Here is a 24008-nt window from a genome sequence, read left to right as displayed (position 1 = left end):
AGAGTCAGCTGCAGACATCATACCAATCATATGATCCTCTCCATTTTGCTTCCCATTATGTACAGTTCATACTATCTTGCAGCCCGAGTCAACCAGAAAATTGTTTCCAGTTTGGCAGGAGAAACGCAAACGTTACACTGATCTTGTTTCACAAGACGGGCAGCGGCTTCTTTTCGGGTCATAAGCGGAAGTGACGTACGAGCTACCGCGCAAAAGTAACTTTATTTTATTTTGTATTTAGTAACTCCGAACATAAAACACAACAGCCAGGGGGGTGACAAACATAGAGGCAAAGAAATATATTACAGAATTATAAAGCGTGACATCATCAGCAGGCGCAAAGGACCTGATGCAATCTGGACATTTTTTAAAAATTCAATGACATTCTATCAGTCCGGCCCTGGGCTTGTTGCAAATTTTTTTATTTGGCCCTCCCTCCATTTGACTTTGACACCCCTGGTGTAGAGGGAGCCCCCATACTACTAGTGGTGCTTGTACCGTGCCAGAGGTCACTCGATGTGCCCAGTCAGCCAATGGCGAACTAGGGCTTGACAGTGCTTCTTCCTGGACCGAGAGCTCACAGATAATTACACTAAGGATCGAAACATGTTTTTTTTTACACATTAATTTGGAAGTGGAATAAATGTTGTGTTTTAAACATAAAATACACATTACAAATGAATAAAACAGTGCTTTTTAGTGTCTATTTAATTATAAATTCGATCATCGTAATTAATCCGAAATACAGTAATTCCAAAGTCAAACTACACACAGAATTGGGCAATTAGAGTTATGTACTACTGAAGTGTAATGCTTCTCCCTTTGATCAGTAGAGGGCAGCACACACAACATATCTAGCATGGGGGTAGTTTATGCACAGAAAAGAAACACACACACGCACAGACACACAGTCCTCCTTTTGGTCTAATATAGCAATACTTTATGTATTTGTGAATCTTTTCTGATGATTTAATTGTGGTGTAGAAGTTGCTGCTGCATCATAGCAATCTGTTTGTCTTACTTTTGATTATCCTCGATTAGAAAGAAAGGGAGAAAAGACAGACACAATGACAGTGGGCTACATTGATGAATGCAATGCCCGCAGACTGAATGAAAGAAAACTGAGTAAGGGTGGGTAAAGGAGGGAAAGATGAAGGAGGTGTGAGAAACAAGAAATATTCCCTAGACAGCTGTTGCCCTAGCAACAGGCTTGTACTGGTTGGTCGGCTGGTTGCTGGGTTGGGAGTAGGTTGACAGACATGCATTGGAGATATGAGGTGACAAGTGGAGAACACTATACTATCAGTACTTGACCAAAACAGGTGTGTGGTTGAGTCCATTTCTGCCAGTCAAAGTACAATCTACACCCGTGCACTAGGAACCATAGAACCAACTGTTTAACCAAAGTTCAAAAGTACATTAGTACTTTTAAGGGTACTATTCCTGTGAGAAATAAAGATGAAGTAAAAATGGTACACAGGATGTGATGTTAAAATCTGGAGTGCTGGGGACTCTGCATGTCAGGGGCCGCATCCAGTCCGCAGTCTAAGGCACTCCTGTGCACTAATCATCTAGATATGGCACACCTGTGAGGTGGGATGGATTATCTTGGCAAAGGAGAAGTGCTCACTATCACAGATTTAGACTGGTTTGTGAACAATATTTGAGAGAAATGGTGATATTGAGTATGTGTAATTTCTTTTTATATATAAAGCATTTCTTTTTTTTCATTTTAAAATGATATATATAGCATTTTATTTGATTTTGTAAAATATATTTATGAATTTTATTCTCAGCCCCCCTTTTTATTAGTCTAGGAGAAACTGGGAGAAAAAAAAATCCTGGAGCCGTACATGATTTTGAAATCTTGTCCAATATACATTTATAACAGCACAGCATATAGTTAGACTGAATGTGAAATTCAAAGAAAAATCTCATTTGGGTGAAATGCGGAAGTGTTTCAGGCATCTCATGGTGACATTGACTCAGTTATGATTGTAGTTGAAATGAGGAAAAAAAATAACATATGCATTTTCACCCAAGTTTTCAGTTTTGCGTGTAAGCCACACATGCATGCCATTAGTTTTAGCGTAAAATGTCAATTTCACAATAGATTTGGTCACATGCTGTCTGTAATAAGGAGAATAGCTATATCTATGTCATTGGCATGGCAACCCTTGCTCGCCACAATTGTGCTCTATGATATGTGTGGACTAGCTAGGACAGCCCTCATGACATAGCACACCGAAATGATCACAGAATGTTTCTCTTCGGACGTGATGATTGCTGTGTATGTGTTTCATCCTGATTCAAATGACGCGTTCCTACTCATGAACTTGAATTTTAAAAAATGATCAAAATTATCCATTCACAAACCAAGCAAACAAATGGCACACACCCCATTTGACAGGGATGCTTCAGACCTCGTATATTCTTCATAGTTCCCAGCAGTCTTGAATGCAGCATTTGACCTCCAAACAATTAAATCAGCTAATTTGAGTGCTTCAAATAATTGTAGTATTGAATACTACTGAATAGAATACTATTCTATTCAGGTAGTTTCAGTGCTCAGTACTCATTCTCAGAATTTGGGACTGTGGGATTCAATGTGTTACGTAACAAGGGCATAAGTCACATTTTCTCTTTGTGCATCGATGCGTTTTGCATGTGCACTATTACATGGCTCAGTATATCCTACCGGAGTGTGCATATGTACGGCATACTGTACATATGTGCATCTCTGTGCATGTGTGCTTGTATCAGTGTTTGGCCCTTTAAAAGGTTCCTGCAGGGCCGAGGGGGAAGAGAAGATAACGGGAGCAGACATTATTTGCTTCTGTCATGTCGGCTTAGCATCAGGTCCCACACACTGAGGTCCAGTCACACATGGACGCCAAGTGCATGGGTGTACCTGAACACGTCTCATACACACACGCACGCACACAAACACACAATACGGTCAGTGTAGGGCTGATACAGTATGCGTACTGACGTGTTGTACTTGGACAAAGCCCACATAATGAACGCACACACATGCGCTCTCTCCTTGATGTCTTGAATCAGATTTTGCCTTTCACATTTGTGTCTCGATAATCAAACAAAGCTTTGATGGGAAATCGTTGTGCAAATGTCTAAGTCTCTTCGGGATATTGCCTAGTTTGTTTTTATGTATATATTTTTGCTCATGAATTTCTGTACATTCATACATTCTAATATGCATGACTGTAGGCTCGTTATGGTTCCATGCATTAATGTGTATTTCGTGTGGCGGAGGAGGCTGGCATCCAGGTTCCACAGTCAGTCAGGCAGGATCTCATCAGGCAGGCCTCAGTCACGGCCCCCCCAGGGGGAGCCTGCCTACTGTGGGCACAAGCCGTGATGATTGTCCCCGCTGTGCACAACGCTCATGCGCACTCTACACAAATGCGCAGTCACACACACACGCACACAGATTTGCATATGCGCATGTACAGTAATGGTGCATACTCGGTAAAACCACAAAGTCTCACATTCTGAGTTACACACGGATGCAACAAACATGGTCTCCACAATTCACACAATTGGGCTTTTGGCCACCATTCACACAATCTGCATGTACACATACCAAGAGGTAATAATGCTTGCATCACGTGCACACTCAGGCATGCATTTGCATAAACACCGTATACACAACTCGTACCCCCCCACCAACAACCCCCCGCCCCCCGCCATGTTCAACATGCACGCACACATACGCATGCATAGACACATCTCAGCAATGCATCATGGGTAAGGCTTAAAATAAGCATGACAGTTCTAGCAGTGATCCTGGTGGGTCATTCAACTGCACACTCCGAACGTTAGCTTTGAGAGCCTGCAAAGGCGCATTTGCTAAATGCATTATATGCTTTAACGTAATCGTGCATGTCACAGGTATTCAAACGTGAACTCTTTCCAGTTCAATGTAATAATGGCAAAAACTTCTGGCTTGAAATCATGTAGTCCCAGCAGGCCGGAGTGTCCCTCAATTCAACCTAATTTAGCCCTTGAACCGTGTAATGGACAAATCTGCCGTTTTGATCCCTCAGTCTGGAACACACTGTACAGGAAGTAGAAATGGTTACAGTTTTTTTTTTTATATGCTTTCAGGGCTTGATAACTCGTGCGTGAGACAAAAAGCAGAGAATAGCAGGGTGACAAAGTTACTGACAGTTGTGAAAAAACTATGGTACATGAAGTGGATAAAGCAGGGGAGGCTTGTTTTGGAGAAGGAGAGCACCTCAACATGAAAATGGAGGGGCTGCAAACAGGTGAAAGATCACAGTGACTGCTGCTATGACCCATTTAAACATTATGTAGTAGAAAAATAAGTATAAGTAAGTAGAAGTTAAATTGCTTATACTGTATAATAGTGACGACCGGTAATTCATTTCAATTGGATTAATGGTGATGAATGATGCAAAAAAATGGCACTGGAGGAACTTATCTGCACAAAGGCAATAATTACAACCCCCTAATTACCTCCACCAACTACAAGGAGGATCTTATGCTTAAATTGGCCCGGATTAATACACACACAAGCATGGGGCCCCGTTTATGGTGCAGTGCTCCCAAACGGCCAACGTAAAACAAAACAATTTAATTGTAATTAAAAAATGTTTACAATTCAGTGGCCAGTCATAAAATAACTAACTATTGCACATTATAGCAATATCAAATATAAGACCATGGGTGTTTTGTTATTGAGCAGGCATATTTAAAAATTAAACCCTTTCCACAAACGTTTGAGGGGGTGAAGCTTGGATTACGGCCATAAACAAAGGCACTCTTATGTGTGTAAAAAGTATATATATTTTAAAGACTTGCAATGCTGTGTATTTTTTCCCTCTAATGGGAAACACCTTCTCTTTTAAAGTGAGAGTTTTCAGTGAGAGAACATGCTGTCTAGCTTCAACAAAGTAGCAGACTAGCAATACTAAGATAGCTTTAGCATTTTGAACAAGCCAATGTTAGCCACAGCTGCTACATTAGTAGCATGATTTATTCATATTAGTGTTACCATTACACAATAAAGAGGAAATCAATCCAAACACATTTTTTTCAAGAATATGTTCCCGGCAGGTCAACTAGTTGAAACACGGCATTCTGATTAATATTGCGTTTGTGGAATATGAGTTAAGCAGCAAAATCCAACCGTTTTTAGCTATCTCTGGGGGCGGCCATTTTGTCACTTCTGTCGACTGAAAATCACATCACAACTGCTCAGGGCTCAGGTAACGACCAATAACGACTGACCTGCTTTCTGAAGCTGAGCCGTGATTGATCACTCCCGATGTTGTGTTTGCGGAGGTAAATATGGTCATGCACGCACGTCCAGGTAATGACCAATTACAGCTCACCTGTTTTCTGAAGCTGAGCCATGATTGGTCGTTATCTGAGCCCTGAGACACTGTGATGTCATTTTCAGTCGACAGAAGTGACAAAATGGCCGCCCCAAGAGATAGCTAAAAGCGGGTGGATTTTGCTGCTTAACTCATATTCCATAAACGCAATATTAATCCGAATGCCTTGTCCCAACTAGTGGGCCTGCACAGAACATATTTTGGAAAAAAATATATCTTTGGGTTGACTTCCCGCTTTAACAAGACATTTGGCATAATTATATGCTTCTAACTAAGTGGGAACAGTTTGAAGAAGACCAATTTCTGTTCCAGCGTGTCTGTGTCCCAGCGCACCAAGCAAAGCCCATAAAGGCATGCTTTGAGAAGTTGGGTATGGAAGAACCCCATCAATCATCTTTGGGACCATCGAATGTAAGCCAAATGTGTTTCTGGATGAATTCCCAGATGGAGAATTTTAATAGCAGCGTGCATGAACTGTAACCTTAATGAGGCCATCATGCTGCTTTGGTGAACACACAAGGGCTGCTGTTGAAAGGACAACATAGTCAAACATTGACATTGTTGTCATCCAATGTGGAGGGACTCGAAATTGAAAGCCATGATTAGATTCTGACAAAAAGGTCGTCTGGCAATGGTCCTCAACAGCCACCTACTTCAGCCCTCTCTCCCTTTCTCTTCCTCCTCCATCCTGAACACAGTTCACTTGGAACGTCCAGCAGTGGCTAATAATAGACTGGACTCTAACAGTCTTGGTTGAGTCAAGGATATGTAAATATGACTCTTTCTCCTGTGGGCAACTTCCTGGTTGCTGACAAGGGCGGGAGCCAATGAATGGAGGAGGAGAGAAGAGCGGTTGGCACGGCAACGCTGCCCGGCTGTCAGCACAGTTCTAACTTGAGTGTACAATGCAAATGCTACTCCCCAAGAGATCTGCTTTAAGTCTGAGCTATTGCTGTGACGTATTGTCACAATGTACATATTTTTTCTATTATCGTGTTAAATGTTAGTAGGCGGATTCATAATGTTTTTTTAAATTTTCATCAGCTACATACGTACAAATGCATTCCTCTTGTGTGTGTGCTCAAATGCCTCAAAATAGCCTCCGGTTCTCATAGCTAGCGAATTAAGTGACAAAGTTCTGGCAGAATGGAACAGATATCACCATGACAACCTCTCCGCCTGATTGCTATGAGAAGTAATTTTTGCAAGGTTTGTTTTCTGGTCTTCTGCCTCTTGGTGCTGCAAAACAGATGAAACATTTCAGCCCTCCGAAATGTTGTAATGTAAGGGCAATGGAGAATCTTTGATTCGTGATCCGTACGGATCAAGTACCACGGTTCGGGCCGTGCACGATCCGCGGAATGGTTGGTGAAATAAAAAACCTGCACGTTCACATTAAGGCAACATGATTAGTCCGCTTGTAGCAGAGGAAATTGAAAACCCTCACGGTTCACGTAAGTCGCATGTATGGGAGCATTTTGGCAACCAGGGGTGAAACGAGTCCTCAAGATTCAGGATTTTTTCTTTGCTTCTCGTCCCAACACCGTCATTCAAACATGTCAATGAAGCTTCAAACATACTCAACGAACACGCTGCCTCCGCCAAAGGCTAACTTCAAAATAAAACATACCAAATAATACAGTCATTTATGCCAATGCAAACTCCACACAGGAAGGCCGGGGCCGGAATCGACCTCTGAACTGTGAGACGGACGTGCTAACCAGTCGACCACCGTGCCGCCCTTTTACAAAACACTGCTCATTAAATAATGTTAAGAAAACATTCAGCTCAATGTGTGGTAGGATTCCTTATTTTATACACTGTACAGCCATATTAGACATTTGGCCATTTTTGAAGGCATGAAGACAAATGTCTTTTTTTTCTTTTTTGCTGACCTGAAAAACGATCCGATCTGTGACTCAAAATCCGCGATCGGATCCGAACCGTGACTTATCTGTATATGATCTGTTGCGCCACTAATTGGAACTATGCAGAAATAGGAGTTAATATGATCTTAAGTTCATTTTAAATTTGATTTTGGCAAGAGACCTATTTGGCCTTTTGTTACAAGTAGTTTTACAAAAGACTACAAAAAATGGCATCACTCTGCAATTCTAAAGTAATTTAAGAATGATGTCTGATTCCAAGATGGCAGATCTCTGGATACATATTTCCGATGCAGATTTCAACCAGTTGTTATTACCTCTAGGAATTTATATTAATAGAGTGAGACTGCCCCTAAAGATTCTGTATGTGAGTTGTTATAAAGTTTGAAACCGTTTTGTAATTTTGGCCAACTTGGTCAAGTTTGGAGCCAAATGATCACTGATATTTATTAGGGCTGAAACAGTTAATCAAATAACTCCACTAATTGGTAAGTGTTTTTTTCACACTGCCTAATGTTACTGCAGCCTCAAGCACCAAGAGTGTGTAAATGACAGAGAATGTCCACACACAGTTCTCGGCTTAATTCTCTTAGCAAGCGTTTGTCAATTTGTCATAGTCAACTTTCTACATGTTGCAGCTGTCAACAGGTTTCCTTCACTGCTAATCAGTGATTGCTTTGCATGGGCTGCCCATTTATCACAGTTTCAGACTGCATTGAGAGAGAAAAGCATCACGATTCCCAGTGACATTTTCCTTGGGTAGAAGACTTTGACCTTTTTCTCTGTGACTGCAGGTGCCAAAAAGCTGGTCAACAGGGCCGTGCTGTGGTACGTACCCTGCTCTCTGCAGAATGTCGACAAGGTCATGGAGGTGCCGCCCATCAAGGTACGTGGAAAACATCAGCTGCCCTGACCTTAATCAACGAAACTCTGGCATTTCACCAGGCTCCTATCTTTCGTAGAGAGAGGCCATTTGATCAAGTAATCAGAGATGGGCATTTTACTAGATTTTGCTGGTCCGTCATTCGTCATCCGTCAGCGGCTTGGGTACCCGTCTGTCATTTGTCAATCCGTCATTGACGGGTTGTTTTCAACAAAACTACCCAAAAAAACGTCGGAAAAACGTCTGTCTGACAGTAACGGACGCAGTTAATGACAATTACTTTGATGGATGAAAATTTATTTCTGTCAGTGCTAAGTCTGTCATTTTAAGAGAAAAGTCCCGTCATTTGTCAATCGTCAGCAAAACCGGCGGCCGTCAGTGACGGACTGATGGACTGGTTTGTCGGTCTGACGGAATGCCCACCTTTGCAAGTAATAGTCGTGCAACATTTGAAATGTCCGTTTTGATTATCTTGCCTTAATGCCACGCTGAGAAATCTTAGTTAGTGGGACTCAATGTGTCGGGCTTTTCTATGCCAGGGCAATGCTTCTGTTCCTATTGTAAATGTGTTGTAGAAATTACGGAAATAAAGTATCTGATATAGGCATCTCATCTATCAACAATATTCAATATCTAAATACTATAGAAATCAGCCTTTTGCCCAAAATCTGATGGGACAGACCCCAGCTCACCCGCGACCGCAGCGAGGTGAAGCGATATAGAAAATGGATGGATGGATGGAGTATACAGAGAGAAACAAGTTAACAGCGTGCATTAAAAAAACATCTATCCCTCTCATCTCTGCTTCACATCACAAAACAATCTCGTAACATATGAGAAGTCCCCTCCCTTATCAAGATACCAAGAAGAGCAATATGTAGATTATTCTCAGAAACATGATAAGGCCCCCTACTTGAGTGCTTTGCTATCTTGACGCACCGCATGCAAGGTAAAGGAGAGGATGCAGTTTCATATGTGAAGAACAGGTGGAAGAAGTTTTCCATTACATAATTGCAAAGGAACACAAACCATCACATGGCACCAATTTTTCCATTGCAAATCTCTGTGTAGTTTGACGCAGAACAAGAGGAGGAGGGTCGGAAGCGATATGAGGCACAGAAGGCGGCGAGGCTGAAAATCAAAGAAATGGTTGAAGAAGTTGTGCCACCTCCACCTAACCCAGGTAAGAGACTCACTTAGAGGGAATGTCACTAATTCCTAGAATAAGAAAGTATATACAGTTAAGTGTAGTCCTTAAAGAGGAAGTCAACCCAAACATAGTTTTTTCAAGGATATGTTGAATGCACGCCCACTAGTTGAAACAAGGCATTCTGATAAATATTGCGTTTGTGGAATAAGAGTTAATCCACTCGTTTTCAGCCATCTCTGGGGGCGGCCATTTTGACACTTCTGTCGACCGAAAATGACATCGCAACCACCCAGGGCTCAGGAAATTACCAATCACGGCTCAGCTTTAGGAAACAGGCGAGCCGTGATTGGTTGGGTAGTTGTGATGTCATTTTCAGTCGACAGAAATGACAAAATGGCCGCCCCCTGAGACGGCTGAAAACGGGTGGATTTTGCTGCTTAACTCATATTCCACAAACGCAATATTAATCAAAATGCCGTGTTTCAACTAGTGGGCCTGCTGGGAACATATTCTTGAAAACAATATGTTTGGGTTGATTTCTTTAAATTAAGAGAGCATATGCCAAAAGGTACATCATGCTGCCTTTCGCAGTGTGCTCTCATGAGTGCACAAGCACTATTGCAGCAACAGCGTATACTGTATGGTCAAAATGTACACATGTACTGTAATGCATTGTTCTATTGCATTGCAGAAAAGCACACAGTTGGCTTCAGCCAGTCCAGTCTGATCCATTTGGTGGGTCCCTCTGACTGCACACTACACGATTACGTCCATGGAGGTGAGTTCAGTGGCTTGTCTCAGTCATTCCAAATTGGCTGAAAAAGCCCAGCATGTGAAATAGCTGGTTGAACCACAAAAGATTTGTTGGAATTGTCTATAATGTCATAAAATTGACGTCAATTGATTATGTCATATTTTTTCAGCACAGTACAACTAATGATTCGCAGCGATACAAACAGTTCGTTGTGTGTGGCAATTTGCGCCCATTTTAACAATGAAGGTTACCGCCACCTGCAGGACAGGAGTGGAACAGTATCATCCGACACACTGCTTTTCAAATAAGTTTTACTGCTATAGAATATTACACACACAGCAATATGATTTAATCACTTATAGGTTTCACTTTACTTGCCTTATGACTTATTGGACTAAATTCTTCTGACACATTTATAGCCACTGCCCAAAGAGGGCGTAACGTTTCATATTTATTGCGTAGCTCTTTCTACACCTTGCTGGGGGAAAAAAATCCTGACTTATGCATTTTGGGCAGTCAATATCTCAGTCTGTCAGCACTTGGCTTTGTGGTGAATCTAAGACCAGAAATATGCATAATGGGGCTGGTTTGTGGCTTAATTTATGGCTTGGATATCCTTTTGGAATCAATAAAATATAGCAGTAATTAAACATTTGCTCTCACGTTGATAGGCAGGCGGTAGAAGCTGCCATTTTGCCTGTCCAGAGCGTCTATACATTACAACCCCAATTCTTAACTAATACACACAATTCATCCACTGCAGTGAAATAATAATTGCGCTATAGGTTCATAAACCCCACAATATATATAATGTAGGGGCTACTTTTTCTGCAATTTCCATATCAAACGTAAGCAATACAAAGAATAGGAGGAAGCGGAATCTCTGTGTTTGGGTTCAAACGCCGAAACAGACTGAACCCACGGCCTTAGAGTGTTGCGTGGATGTCCCGCAGGGAAGCATGAAGCTGAGACTCCTACAGAAGAGAAGAGCGAAAAGGGAATTGGGATGAATCACAATAGTCGTAAAAGAGGGAATCATGAAAAAAACCAGCTTGTAAATCACTTAAATCAGTTTATTATTATGACTTTCATGACTGAGCTTTTGGCCTTCAAGTTGGTATATTTTGTCCTCAGCAGAAGAGGACATTTATAAAACAATTGGAAAAGCAAAGCGAGGTTGTTGTAGTGGAGTTCGACTGCGTTCATGTTCACATTGTGTGTGCAAGGTTGAGGACCTTTAACAGCAAAGTCAAAGTAACAGCAGCTAATAGTGGCAAAGCACAAGTGATTTAGCTTATTTTACAATTCCTTCTTCCCCATTCCACTATGGTGAGTGGCACAGATACGTGACTATAAAAGACGTCAAGCTGGAAGAAAATGTACAGTTGCGGCTCCACCAGCTTCCATTGTTCTGGAAAAACCCTTTACATGATTTTGAAGCGCTTCTGTGGACATTTTGGGGCATTTGTGAAGTTACCGAAGTTGGGTGCCCGTTAGGTTAGGTTAGACCGAAGCATACAATATACCTAAAATGTCTGATAAGGATGAAAATGTAACTCATTCACTACCATCTGTTGTTCAAAGTAGAGTATTTTGACTGAACTTCCAGCCACTTTTCAGCCACCTTTTGACCGAAAACTTTGTTTGATCTATCAAGTACAAAATGTGAACGCAAACGTGTTCTGCACACAGAAACAAAAGGCATGCCTTGGCATGCAACGTCGACTGGTACGATGTAAATGATTTGATTAAGCAGCTTTTCCAAATGTATCTGTCTGTATAGTGTACACGGATTGAGTTCTGCTGGCATTTCTGCCAATGTCACGGGTGTAAAGAATGCATGAGAACAACAAGAGAGACGTGAGCGAAATGAACGGGCGAGAGAGCGCACGGAGGGCAGGACAAGAGATTGAAGCAAACAGGGCGGGGCGGATAAATGTTGCACGTGTCATGCTTGGCTTTTTAATTTGGAGAGCTTGCTAAGACATCTGTCCAATTAAGAATCAAATGGAACAAGACCGTTCCCCCCACCCTCCCCCACACGCACACGCACACACACGCGCACACACACACACTGCCTTTATACATGCTATTGCTCATTAGGGCAATGTTCCCCATTGCTCACTGCTGCTGCTTGCACTACACTTATTTTGTTTACATAAGCACGAGTCGGGTCAGGCAGCCTCGTTTTTTTTTCCCCCTCCTCGGCTCTCTCCGCCTCTTGCTTGAGAGAATTAACTTCTCTTTGAGAATACAAACTAATCATTTTCTGTACGTTTCCCCTCCGCTCCGTGGAACTGTGACCTAGTTAGCTGCAGCCTAAGGAGACGTAAAGCAGGCGCATAAACACAGGAACATTCAACGTGAACATCCAGAGGAAATCTTGAGGAGTCCTCTCACTGAATCCAGCAACAGAGGAATATCTGACATCAAAGGTGGCCAATTGCACGTTTTTCCCCTCTTTGCATCTTCTCTGAAGAGTGGCAACACGGGAGCCTGAAAACAACACTCAAATGACCTGAAACCAAAGATTGTTCAAAGATCGTCATGGCTTAGGCCCATGAATTAACATGATGATGACGAACAATCTTTGGGGAAGCCAAACTAAAGTTTAGGGGAAGCATATAAGTAGTGAAGTAAAATCTCAAATAAGCAGACAAGCTGTTGCTGTATGGAAGAGTCATAAAGAAGAAGCCTTGCCTGCACACATAAACAGAGTCAAGCCCGTTTTGGACAAGCCATCTTCATTTTGGAATAAGATGCTGCGGATTGATGAAATTAAAATGGCATTATTTGGACATAACAAGGGGCGCTGTGCATGGCGGATGAAGAACACAGCATCCCAAGACAAACACTTGCTACCCACAGTCAAATTTGGCGGTGGCGCCATCGTGCTACGGGGCTGTGTAGCCGGTGCAAGTACCGGCATTCAAGGTTGCATGAATTCCAATCAGTGTCAGTGGATTCCTGAGTTGAAAAATGTTCAAGAATCATGACAAAATTGAAGTTGTGCCAAGGCTGGATACTCCAACAAGTCAATGACCCGAAACACTGCGCAAATTCTACTAAGGCATTCATGCAGAGGTAACCATTTGGAATGGCCATCTCAGTCCCCAGACCTAAATATTATTGAAAATCTGCGGTCTGGCATATTAAAGCGGACCGGCCCATGCTTGCAAACCATCAAACCTGACTGAACTGGAGATGTTTTGTCAAGAAGAATGGTCCAAAATAGCGTCACATGCAAGGTAAAGGAGACCTAACTCAACTTCTTGCATTGTTTTGTGCAAAACAGTCACATTTTTGGGGTTGTTTTCAACAAAACTACCCATTTTTTGGGGTTGTTTTCTACAACAAACAACCCAGAAAGTTGGGTCGAATTGACCCCAGTAGTGGATGGGTCCATTTTTGACCCCAAATTGTGTTTTTAGAGTGTAAGGACGCCTTATTGACAAAAGTGTCAGACGTCTAGACGGGAGAATCCATGTCAATGAAAGCCACTTAAAAAATAACTTCGGCCCAACGGGAGAATGGAGGCCTAACTGCACGGGCAGGGCTTGTGACGATGTTCCTAGACGTGTTCCAAATGTTGTTAATTACCCGAGAGAAACTGACGTCTTTAAACTTAACACTCCCACCAGTCTCACTTGAACGTTCCTTTTCTTTGCTACATGTTCACGGTTGTCTGCCCACTTTTCCTCATTAATCTTGACCCCCCCCCACCACCACCATCATTAGTCCATGTTCAAAGGAAGTATACCAGCTGTTTCCGTGGAAACAACAGTTGACATCCACTGGTGGACTGCATTGCAGTCTAATTGAAATAGGAGTTTGAAAATATTTTCAAAAGTCGCAAAAACAGATCGATATTGTTTCATTTGATTTCTTTGTTGAAAATGACAACACATTCAGCTTTAAAATGATGAGTGGCGTGCGCAAAAACCAATGCGTTAGGCAAAGTTCATTTCAGATGTGCGGAGCTATGTGATTTCTGACTTCTCAGGAGTTTAGAATGAATGAACGCAATATTAAAACTGAAATTCTGTTTGAAGTTCCCCTTTCCTGCTAAAGAGAGGGAAAACGTTGAATGTTTATTGCAATTGAAAGAGTCTTTATCAAAGCGCTTCATGATCGTGGATATTCCTTTCTAGTTTTTTGACAGGTGGTCCATCCATCCATCACTTTGTGATACAGTACATTATTTGAAGGGGAAGTCAAAGCAAGAATATGTTCTATGCAAGCCCACTAGTTGAAACAGGGCATTCTGTTTGCGGGATACGTGTTTATCCACTCGTGTTTAGCCATCTCTGGGGGCGGCCATTTTGTCATTTCTGTCGACTGAAAATGACATCACAACTGCTCACAACGACCAATCACGGCTCAGATTCAGAAAACAGGTCAGCCGTGATTGGTCGTTGTGAGCAGTTGTGATGTCATTTTCAGTCGACAGAAATGACAAAATGGCCGCCCCCAGAGATAGCTAAAAAGGAGTGGACTAACACTTATTCCACAAACGCAATATTTATCAGAATGCCGTGTTTCAACTAGTGGGCCTGCTGGGAACATATTCTCAAAAAAAAATAAGTTTGGGTTGACTTCCGCTTTAAGTAAGCAATGGTATTTTGCATTCAACTGAGACTCAGCACTTCAATCTTTGCATTGGAAAACCGCTTATAGCGCTCAGAAATGTTATTTCACGCTCAACATACATTCATATATCAAGAAAGGTGTTCAACTCACAAACGAATGAGAGAAGAAATCATGTGTTTTTTTGCAACTGCAGTACTGTATATGCACAATAGTCATTAAACTTTAGTTAGCATTCCATCCTCCGGCGCTAAACAGTAACAATAAAGCTTGACAATATCAATTGAAAATCATGAGAGGTCGAGCATACACAGCAGGCATGCGCTTTGCTACTACCGTATATCATGTCAAATATGCTTTGCAATAAATTCGTTTTTCCAACAGAGCCAAAGACATACATTTGTTAAAAGAACACATGGTTTTTTTTTAAGAACGTCTGCAAATTGTGACTGAAAGTCTGCATTTGGCTCAGCGTACTTATATATGTATGACAAATGACAATCCGTATGGCAAAATATTGTAATATGATGCCAGTATGAATGATGCAATGCATTTCTGCGCCACTGCAAGCCACAAGCAGAATAATAAACAACCATTTATTAAATCCAACATTTCCATTCCAGAAACTCCATCTCAGTTGTTGCGCCTGTTGCTGAGTGTGCACAAAAACAGAGTCGGCACTTCTGGGTAATTTTGTAAGCAGCGTGCTTACTGCTTAGTAAAGCCGAAAGGAGAATACTTGGAAAAACAATAGTTCATGGCGGTTTCCGCAATGATGTGGCGAGATTGCTGGGAGGCGCCAACATTAACAGATACCGTTTCCATAGTTACACCTCATTAGGAGGCAGTTTGAGCAATTTGATGCTGTCCTCGATCAAAGCACTCGCCCGGGGGGTGGATAAGAAGATGAGCAGAGGGCAACGATGTCCAGCTTGAGAAGTGATAAAAGGACCTTCAGTAGGTCAAAGTTTACTGATGGACCAGACCATCAAAATCCAGCAAATCAAAAATAGAATGGATTAAAATAAACATACTCGTGGAAGTGTAACTTTGAGCAAATTGTGATAACCTACGGGGACGATGACGCAATTTCGAAACGAGAAATTGAATTCCAATTGAATTTGCATGTGAATGAAATGAACTGGAGACGACGCCGGCTAATAAGATCAAAGTGTATCATAGCATCCTCCGGGGATGACATCAGAGCTTTCGGCTTAGATGCATAGCAAGCACTTTAAAGTTCCTGTATAGATTTGTCTCTGAAAACATTATACCTGGTTGAAGGTAATTGCTGAAAACATGAGAACTGTGTAGTACTCAATTGTGGAGATAAAGCCTTAAACTACTTTTCGCCATTTTAGTTGTCCGGATCGTCTTCCCGGCATGTCCGGCAAATGTGCCGACACCCTGAAAATGCATCGTCCCTTCGGATTGGCTGCTGGCATCGCTGCGTTAGAGTGCCTCGTTGTCAGCCGTGATGGCGAACACATCGTCTGGGGAAAAACAAGTCAAACAAGACGGCCAGCATGTCGATAGGGGCTTCGCGCTGATGGCCGATTTAGGGTGCCTCGTTGTCGCAGGGTGGAAAAGTCTCGCAACAACTCGGTGGGATGCATTCCAGCCACCGCGGGCTTTCTTTAAGCGGCGGATATATTTTTGCAGCTCATTGCTGTAGGGATGTGTCGACATAAGAAAGATGTGTGGTGTTTGATTGACTGTTGACACTTGAACGGGGCATGTTTCCAGTGCATTGACCGGGCACACCCACAGAGTTTGAGAGCGGTGACAATGGCTTGATTATCCACAATTTTGAAGCCTCATTTTATCATCATTGCTTTTGTATTCACTCCTTTTAATCATTTGCTGAAAAAGTCCGGTCAATAGTCCAATATTGCAGCTGAGAAAAGTCATGCTAATAGCTGTAGTGCTCTTTCGCATGGTGAAAACAGATTTGACCGACGGGCGGCCAGTTCAAGGTGCCTTTCTCCTGAAGTCAGCTGGCGTATGCTCCAGCTGACCTTCACCCTAGATTGGATGAGCCGTTTTTATTGATGGCTCAACCTAAACTAGCCACACCTTTATCTGGATCCTACCCAGAATGCAAACGGTTCTTGCTTGGCCCATGCACCTCCCCTCCACAAGGTGTTATGGATATTGGTTAATACTTTTGCATTGTACTCACGACATACATTTCCCTGCATGCTATATTAAAAGAAAATACTGGGGTACTCTACAAGGCAAAAATGAGAATGACAAAGGTGTGTGTGCATGTGTGTTTGTACCTATGACTTGGTGCACATTGAACGTCACAATAATCGAGTTCTCTCTACAGTATTTCAATACGGGGCATCTCAAGATTGCTCACAAATGAGTCACCTACACAAACAGACAACGTTTCTTATTCCCCCCTTTACAATACAGCCGGCTGGACTATTCAGTAATCAAGCGCACGCGGGGGCCCGTATATCTTGTGGTGTCAAGACAGTGACAGTGAGAGGTCATGCAGACCTCACTCTTTTCACTCCCTGCTGGAAAGAGGTGATGCTCTCTTTTTACCTCATGCAAAGTCTGGGTGGGTTCGCATGAAATGTTGATGCGCTATTCAGACGCTACTGTTCTCGGAGCACAATGCACTTGAAGATTTGGGGGGGATGGTGGCAAGGAGTGTGATCACAGGGGTATTTTGCCCTCTGGCAAACTGGGCCGCACTGGGGACTGGCTTACTAATTGGCCTTTTTCCCCTTTTGGAGCGAGCTCTCTTTCCTCTTTGCACACAGCCACACCATGACACCACCCCCACCCACATCGCCAATCCACCCTCTGGCTTGTTCCCTCCCTATGGCAAAGGGAGTCATAGTGTGCCATGTCACCCTGTGAATGTGCAACGGAGGCCCTTGGGCTGTCTTGGCCTTGCTTGTCCTCGTTTTCAGTCTCACATTTAGTCGCACCATCAACCTATTTACGTCGGCTCTACAGTACATGGTGTAATGCGAACTGTATTATTTACGATAGTGTGAACCTCTGTTTATCGCAGAAGAAACATTCTTGACCCCTTGGTACTGTAACGGGGTCTGACACTGGCAAGTTTAGCTGTGTTTAGCGTTTTGCTTTTTCCTAAAATGACGACAATGAAAGAAACTCTATTCTCAACTAACAATTTCTTCGTATCAGAAATTCAAGCTTCATATACACCTTTTTTGTGGAATTGGTTGTTTACACCGATCCACCGACCACAATGATTAATACAGACACACGTATTCTTATTGTACCTTTGTTGGTTCCACAATGGGGAGTTTTGCAATTTGCAGTGTTATGGAGTATGTTGTTCGCGGTAAACTCATTTTATGGACTTGGTTACTCTGAGTTACTCACTAATGGGATTCGGTTCACTGAATCACTTGAGTCTGTGTTGTTGTACATACAGTACAGTAGCAACGGCCAACCAGAGGACTCATAGAATCCGACTCACGATTCCCGATTATATATAAAGATTTGAATCGTTAGCTTTTTATATGTGATGGATAGGGATGCAACGATTAATCAAATATCGATTTAAAATCGATTTGCCCCGATTAATCGCTTAATCAATTCGATTAATCAAAAAATCGAGTTGATTAACTTCATCTAGAAATTGATGTCTTGAAACTTTTTTTTCATTCCAGATGGACAGCACATTTTGAATGTGTAGATCAAATTATGCTTTTGCGCCAAACATCATGTCTGTCATCACCGCACATTAAAACGCTCGCAGCGTATTGTGTTTGTGGATGGCTGCAGAACCGCACTAGTGCACAGAGACAAGCATGGTAGCAATTTTTAAAAAATCGAATCGAATCGAAAATCGGGAACTGAAAATCGAATCGAATCGGGGCTTGAGTGAATCGTTACATCACTAGTGATTGATGAACCAACCAGCTTCTTTGTACGTCCGCAGGTGTCAACCGAGATGAATCACAGAAGTGTGATTGTGGCAGCCACGCTCATGGCTCAATACCAATTGGCCTGCTGCTTATGTCACAGTGTTGTGCAGTATTTTTGTCTCTCTTCTTCTGTTACATTGTTCACTTCTTTCACACTGTGCTTCTCTTTCAAGCTTTTGTGTCGCACGCTGCTGCCATGTGGGCCACCATCTACAATTCAGTGCTACACATTTGGGTCAGTCCGACCTGCTGTTCTTAACTGTGGCCACATTGTGTGTCTATGGTAACAAATTATTCACGTTCTGTCGCTGGGCCACTGAGTTGGACATTTAGAACACAGGTATCAAACTTCGGTCCTCAAGGGCACCTATCCTGCATGTTTTCCATCTCTCCCCGCTGCAACACACCTGATTGAAATGATCAGCTCATCAGCAAGCTTTTCAGAAGCCTGATAACGATACAGATCATTTGAAACATTATGGGCTTCGAGGACTAGAGTTTGACACCTGCGATGTGGACTATCAGCGTCGGCCTGATATTTAATGGGCATCAGGCAGAGCTTGATGAGCGCAGAGGAGATAACTGGACATTGAGAAGTGACATCAGATTCGCGAATGCAAATGTTTTTGATAGAATGGGAAATGGGAAGAATGAGAACCAGGAAGACAGGCTATGGCAGGCATATGAAACTTACCAAGGCTTTATGAGTCTTGTTAGCAACATTTCAGTGGGCTTCTCATGGATACAGGAGGAACAAGAACTTTATTCAAAATCAACTGAACAAGGCTGTCTTTTATGTGAATGCAGCAGGCTGCACATTCTTGTTTGTACTCCCACACATCAGGCTCCCGACACCGTGCAGATGGTCAGAGCCAAAAAAGCCATCCCAAGCAGACTTATTGATTTTTTGTTGCATGTGAGACTCAGGGGGAATGAATCTGGCAACTACATTTTATTACTCGAAATTGCAGCTCTTTCAGCAATGGCATGTGGATGTTGATAGATGCCACTGAGGACAAAATGCCAAAGAAATCAAATGAAAACGTCTCCCTGCGGAATGCCTCATAGCAAATCACTGAGATGGGAATGTTCCTTCCAAACGCTAATATGTTACATATTATTAGGTTCTGTCTTTTGAAAGTAAATGATAAGGAAGGGAGGGAGGAATCAGACAACGGGTAGTTTGCGTCTATGACCGCCTAGTCAAATAAAATGTCTTGGGTCAGTTGCAGTCCTTCCCTTTGAATCCTCCTTATATGCACTTCCAAAAGGACGAGACTCTCTCTCAAGTCTTTCTGTTCATTTTTTATCGTCAAAAAACAAAACTCAACAAAAAATACAGTTCATAATTTAAAAATAACTTGTAGAACTGAGCTGTAATTTCAACGAGTGCATCTACATTTGTGCTTCTTTATAATCTGCAGCTTTCATTGCACTTTCACTCTGTTTCTTCGCTCTTTAAAAATTCATCAACTTTTAATGTGAAATCTGGCAAAGCGCCCTTGTGCGCTTTCTGCATTAAACGACGTGGTCTTAAAAGTGATAAATCACCCTAAATAAATATCACCCTGTTGTCGCAGTACTAAACGCTGGCATGGGAGGCACGCTGGCGCGAACACCTCACAGCAGGAAGCTCTTGGTTTCCTCCAGCAAGGAGTATGAAATCCTTTTAGATCCATTATATATTCTTGCCGTACTTGTGGAGGGTTTGCGCAGGTATTCCCGCATCCTCTAAAGTATGTACACCAAAAACAACAAAAACAACCATTATGTGAAGTTCATTGGACGCTTCTCTTCTTGTGCGGTCGCCATCTTGTTAGAATACTGTACACGATGTTAACCTCGAAATTCAGGACATTCTTGACATTGTGCAACTCAAGGTACCACTCGACTGACTGAAAAGCTGACGCGTCTTCTGATCTTTGTCATGCGACTGAAGTGTGTCTGTTTGTGTGTCGAACAGGCGTGACCATGAAGCTGATGGATGAGGTCGCGGGCATTGTGGCAGCGCGCCACTGCCACAGCAACATTGTCACTGCCTCTGTGGACGCCATCAACTTTCATCGCAAGATTAAGAAAGGTCAGCGCGACAATACTTGACTCCTGATGCTCTGCGTTGCTGTCAAAACTAAAAGCATTGAGAAGCAATCCAAAGTTGGATGAGACCACTTTGGTTTTGCTCCATCATCAGAGCGTCCATTTTCGTGTCTGACAAAAACGTTTTATTCCGTTCCCCCTCATGCTGTTAAAAGTTTTGAAATGGGTTATCTTGATCTCATTTCTTCTATAAAAAACCTAACATTTGAACAGGGGCGTGTCGACTTTTTCTGTCCACTGTATCTCAACCAGGGCTGGGCCAAATTTGCACCGAGGGCCACGGCTTGTTTGTCACTGTGCATTTTCATTGTCAATCAATCAATCAATCAATCACATTTTATTTATATAGCACTTTTCATACATAAAAATGCAACTCAAAGTGCTTTAAAACATTCAAAGCAAAACATAGAATTATCTTCAATCAAAAGAAAAGATAAATTATTTAAAAGTTGTTGAAAGCCAAACTAAAAAGGTGTGTCTTGAGCTTCCTCTTAAAAATACCAACAGTCTCTGCAGACCTGACATCCTCTGGCAGGCTATTCCAAAGGTGAGGACCAAAATGGCTGAATGCAGCCTCGCCATGCATTTTGGTCCTCACCCTTGGAATAAATAAAAGGCCGGCGCCAGAGGACCTCAGGATCCGCGAGGGCTGGTATGATAAAAGCAAATCAGATAAATAAGATGGCCCAAGACCATTAACACATTTATAAACTAATAAAAGTACTTTAAAATCGATCCTGAAACACACAGGGAGCCAATGCAGCAATTTCAAAACTGGCGTAATGTGCTCCCGCCCTCTGGTTCTCGTCAGCACCCGAGCGGCTGAATTCTGCAGTAGTTGCAGTGGTGAAATGCTCTTTTTCGGGAGGCCAGAGAGCAGGGCATTACAGTAATCTAAACGACAGGAAATAAAGGCATGCATCAGCACTTCCGTGTTAGCCTGAGAGAGAAACGGGCGGACTCTGGCGATATTCTTAAGGTGATAAAAACCAATCTTGGTTACATTTTTAATATGAGGAATAAAACTGAGCTCAGAGTCAAAAATGACGCCAAGGTTCTTCACACAGTGTGAGGGATTAAAAATGTGTAGTTTTGGTAAAAGCTTCTCTCTCTGACCTTCGGGACCGATAACTAAGACCTCAGTCTTGTCCTCATTGAGCTGTAGGAAATTATCTGCCATCCATGACTTGATATCTAAAATGCAATTTAAAAGGGTATCAATGGGTCCTGTGTCATCAGGAGACACGGCAATATACAGCTGCGTGTCATCAGCATAGCTGTGAAAGCTGATGCCGTGTCCCCTGATGACATCCCCGAGGGGAAGCATATAAAGATTAAAAAGTAAGGGGCCTAAAATCGAACCTTGAGGAACCCCACATTTAATTTCATGAGTTTTAGAGGAACAAGTATCCATACTTACAAAGAAATATCGGTCTGTGAGATAGGAATAAAACCAGTCAAAAACAGTACCAGAGATGCCCACTAGATTTTTAAGTCTATTTAATAAAATTTGGTGATCTACTGTATCAAAAGCAGCGCTTAGATCCAGTAGCACCAAGACTGTGAGTTTTCTCACGTCTGCAGTGCACCTAATATCATTTAAGATCCTTAAAAGAGCAGTCTCCGTACTGTGGTTCATCCTAAAACCAGATTGATATTTCTCCAAAATATTATTTGTATTTAAAAAATGATTCAACTGGATGAAAACCAGTTTTTCTAAAATCTTACTTAAAAACGGTAAGTTGGATACGGGTCTGTAGTTATTAAAAACGCTCGGGTCAGAACCGCTCTTCTTCAGAAGGGGCTTCACCACCGCCGTTTTAAAGGCAGCTGGGAAGACGCCTGTCTGAAGAGAGCAATTGACTATATTTAAAATTTGTTCTTCAAAAAATCCATAAAATGTCTTAAAAAGAAATGTGGGAATTGGATCCAAAAGGCAGGTTGTTGGGTTTACCTGGGAGAAAACTCGAACAAGTGTCCTTGCATCAACCAGGGCAAAACTTTCCAGTGTTTCCTCATGTAAATATGATTGTCCGGGTTTATTAAAACTTGTGTTTTGACGGGCTAAAAGACTGGATCTTATGTCATCGATTTTACTTCTGAAGTGGTCTGCAAAGTCCTCACAGAGAGCATCTGTTGGTCTCTGTGGGGACTTATTAAAATCAGAACTAGTTAAAAGTTCAAAGGTGGAGAAGAGAACCCTGGGGTTGTTTTTATTGACTGTAATGAGGTTTGAGAAATAGGAAGATCTTGCCAGTTTTACTGTTTTATTGTAAGATTTCAGTTGTTCGCATAAAATTTCATAGTGTACTGTAAGTTTACTTTTTCTCCACCTCCTCTCTGCACTCCTGCATTTTCTCTTTGATATTTTGATAGCATTGTTTCTCCACGGGGGTACAGTCTTTGTTTTTGTTGTTTTAATTAAAAGTGGAGCTACTGAATCTAATGATGATTTAAGATGTAGGTTAAAATTGTCAACAATAAGATCACAGGGTGCAGGTAAAATGTCAGCAGGAGTGTTTTTTAAGATCTCGATAAAATTTGCTGCCACCTCAGAAGATAGGTAGCGTTTCTTCACTGTTCTGACCGGGACTGCTAGATGGTTAAAACTGGCGATGTTAAAATAGACACAGTAGTGGTCTGACACTGCCAAGTCAACAACAGAGGACACACCTCTGTCAATAGTCTTGTATTATTTGTCGCATTCATTTAGCAGTTTGTTAATTTTTTTCATTTTATTTACCGAAATTGGATTCTTGAAATAGATTTTAGATTTTTTTTTAAGTAATGTATGTAATTTCTTAATTGGTTCTATAATTTACATGTAACAATTTGGGATGATTTGATTATTATAATTCAATCAATTATAATATGAAAATTATAGAATGAGTACATTTTTGTTTTATTAATAAAATAACCTGTTTTTCATACTCATTTGAACTTTGACCTTATCCACTAATTGACCTGACCCATTTGTCTGTTTTACACATTCAAATGTGGCCTGCGACCGTTTGCATCGATTCAACCTCTGATCGAGACCCTTGCAGCAGTTTTATTTTCTAGAAGTGCCTGATGGGAACCCATAAAGCCGACGCAATCAAAAGAGACTTCTTTATCTCCTAAGTCAGGGGTGTCAAAGCCAAATGGACGGTGGGCCAAATAATAAATTTAGCTACAAGCCGAGGGGCGGACTGAATGTTCATTGAAAACTTTTAAAATGTCCGGATTGGATCGGGTCCTTCGCGCCTGCTGACAACGTCACGCTTCATGATATATTTCTGTAATATATTTCTTTGCCTAAAATTCCTTATCCACAAATCCAAATTTAGTCACACAAAACCTCTCATCGT

General features: G+C 41.9%; 1 protein-coding gene across 3 annotated transcripts in view; it reads left to right on the top strand.

Annotated features, from left to right (window-relative positions):
• Positions 1–24008, top strand: part of acot7 (acyl-CoA thioesterase 7) — a 44053-nt gene that overhangs the window by 7484 nt on the left and 12561 nt on the right. For all 3 annotated transcript variants that reach the window (XM_086052269.1, XM_086052276.1, XM_086052262.1), the window contains 4 exons: positions 8062–8153; positions 9222–9333; positions 9992–10078; positions 20525–20641. In XM_086052269.1, coding sequence (XP_085908395.1) covers positions 8062–8153; positions 9222–9333; positions 9992–10078; positions 20525–20641 — 408 coding nt within the window. The remainder of the gene's footprint in view (positions 1–8061; positions 8154–9221; positions 9334–9991; positions 10079–20524; positions 20642–24008) is intronic.

The sequence above is a fragment of the Filicampus tigris genome, chromosome 1 (assembly GCF_054856515.1).
Source record: "Filicampus tigris isolate MCC_2025a chromosome 1, RoL_Ftig_1.0, whole genome shotgun sequence".
In the NCBI taxonomy this organism is placed as follows: Eukaryota; Metazoa; Chordata; class Actinopteri; order Syngnathiformes; family Syngnathidae; genus Filicampus; species Filicampus tigris.
The sequence above is the reverse complement of the archived record's forward strand: the minus strand, read 5'-3'. Positions and strand labels throughout refer to the sequence as shown.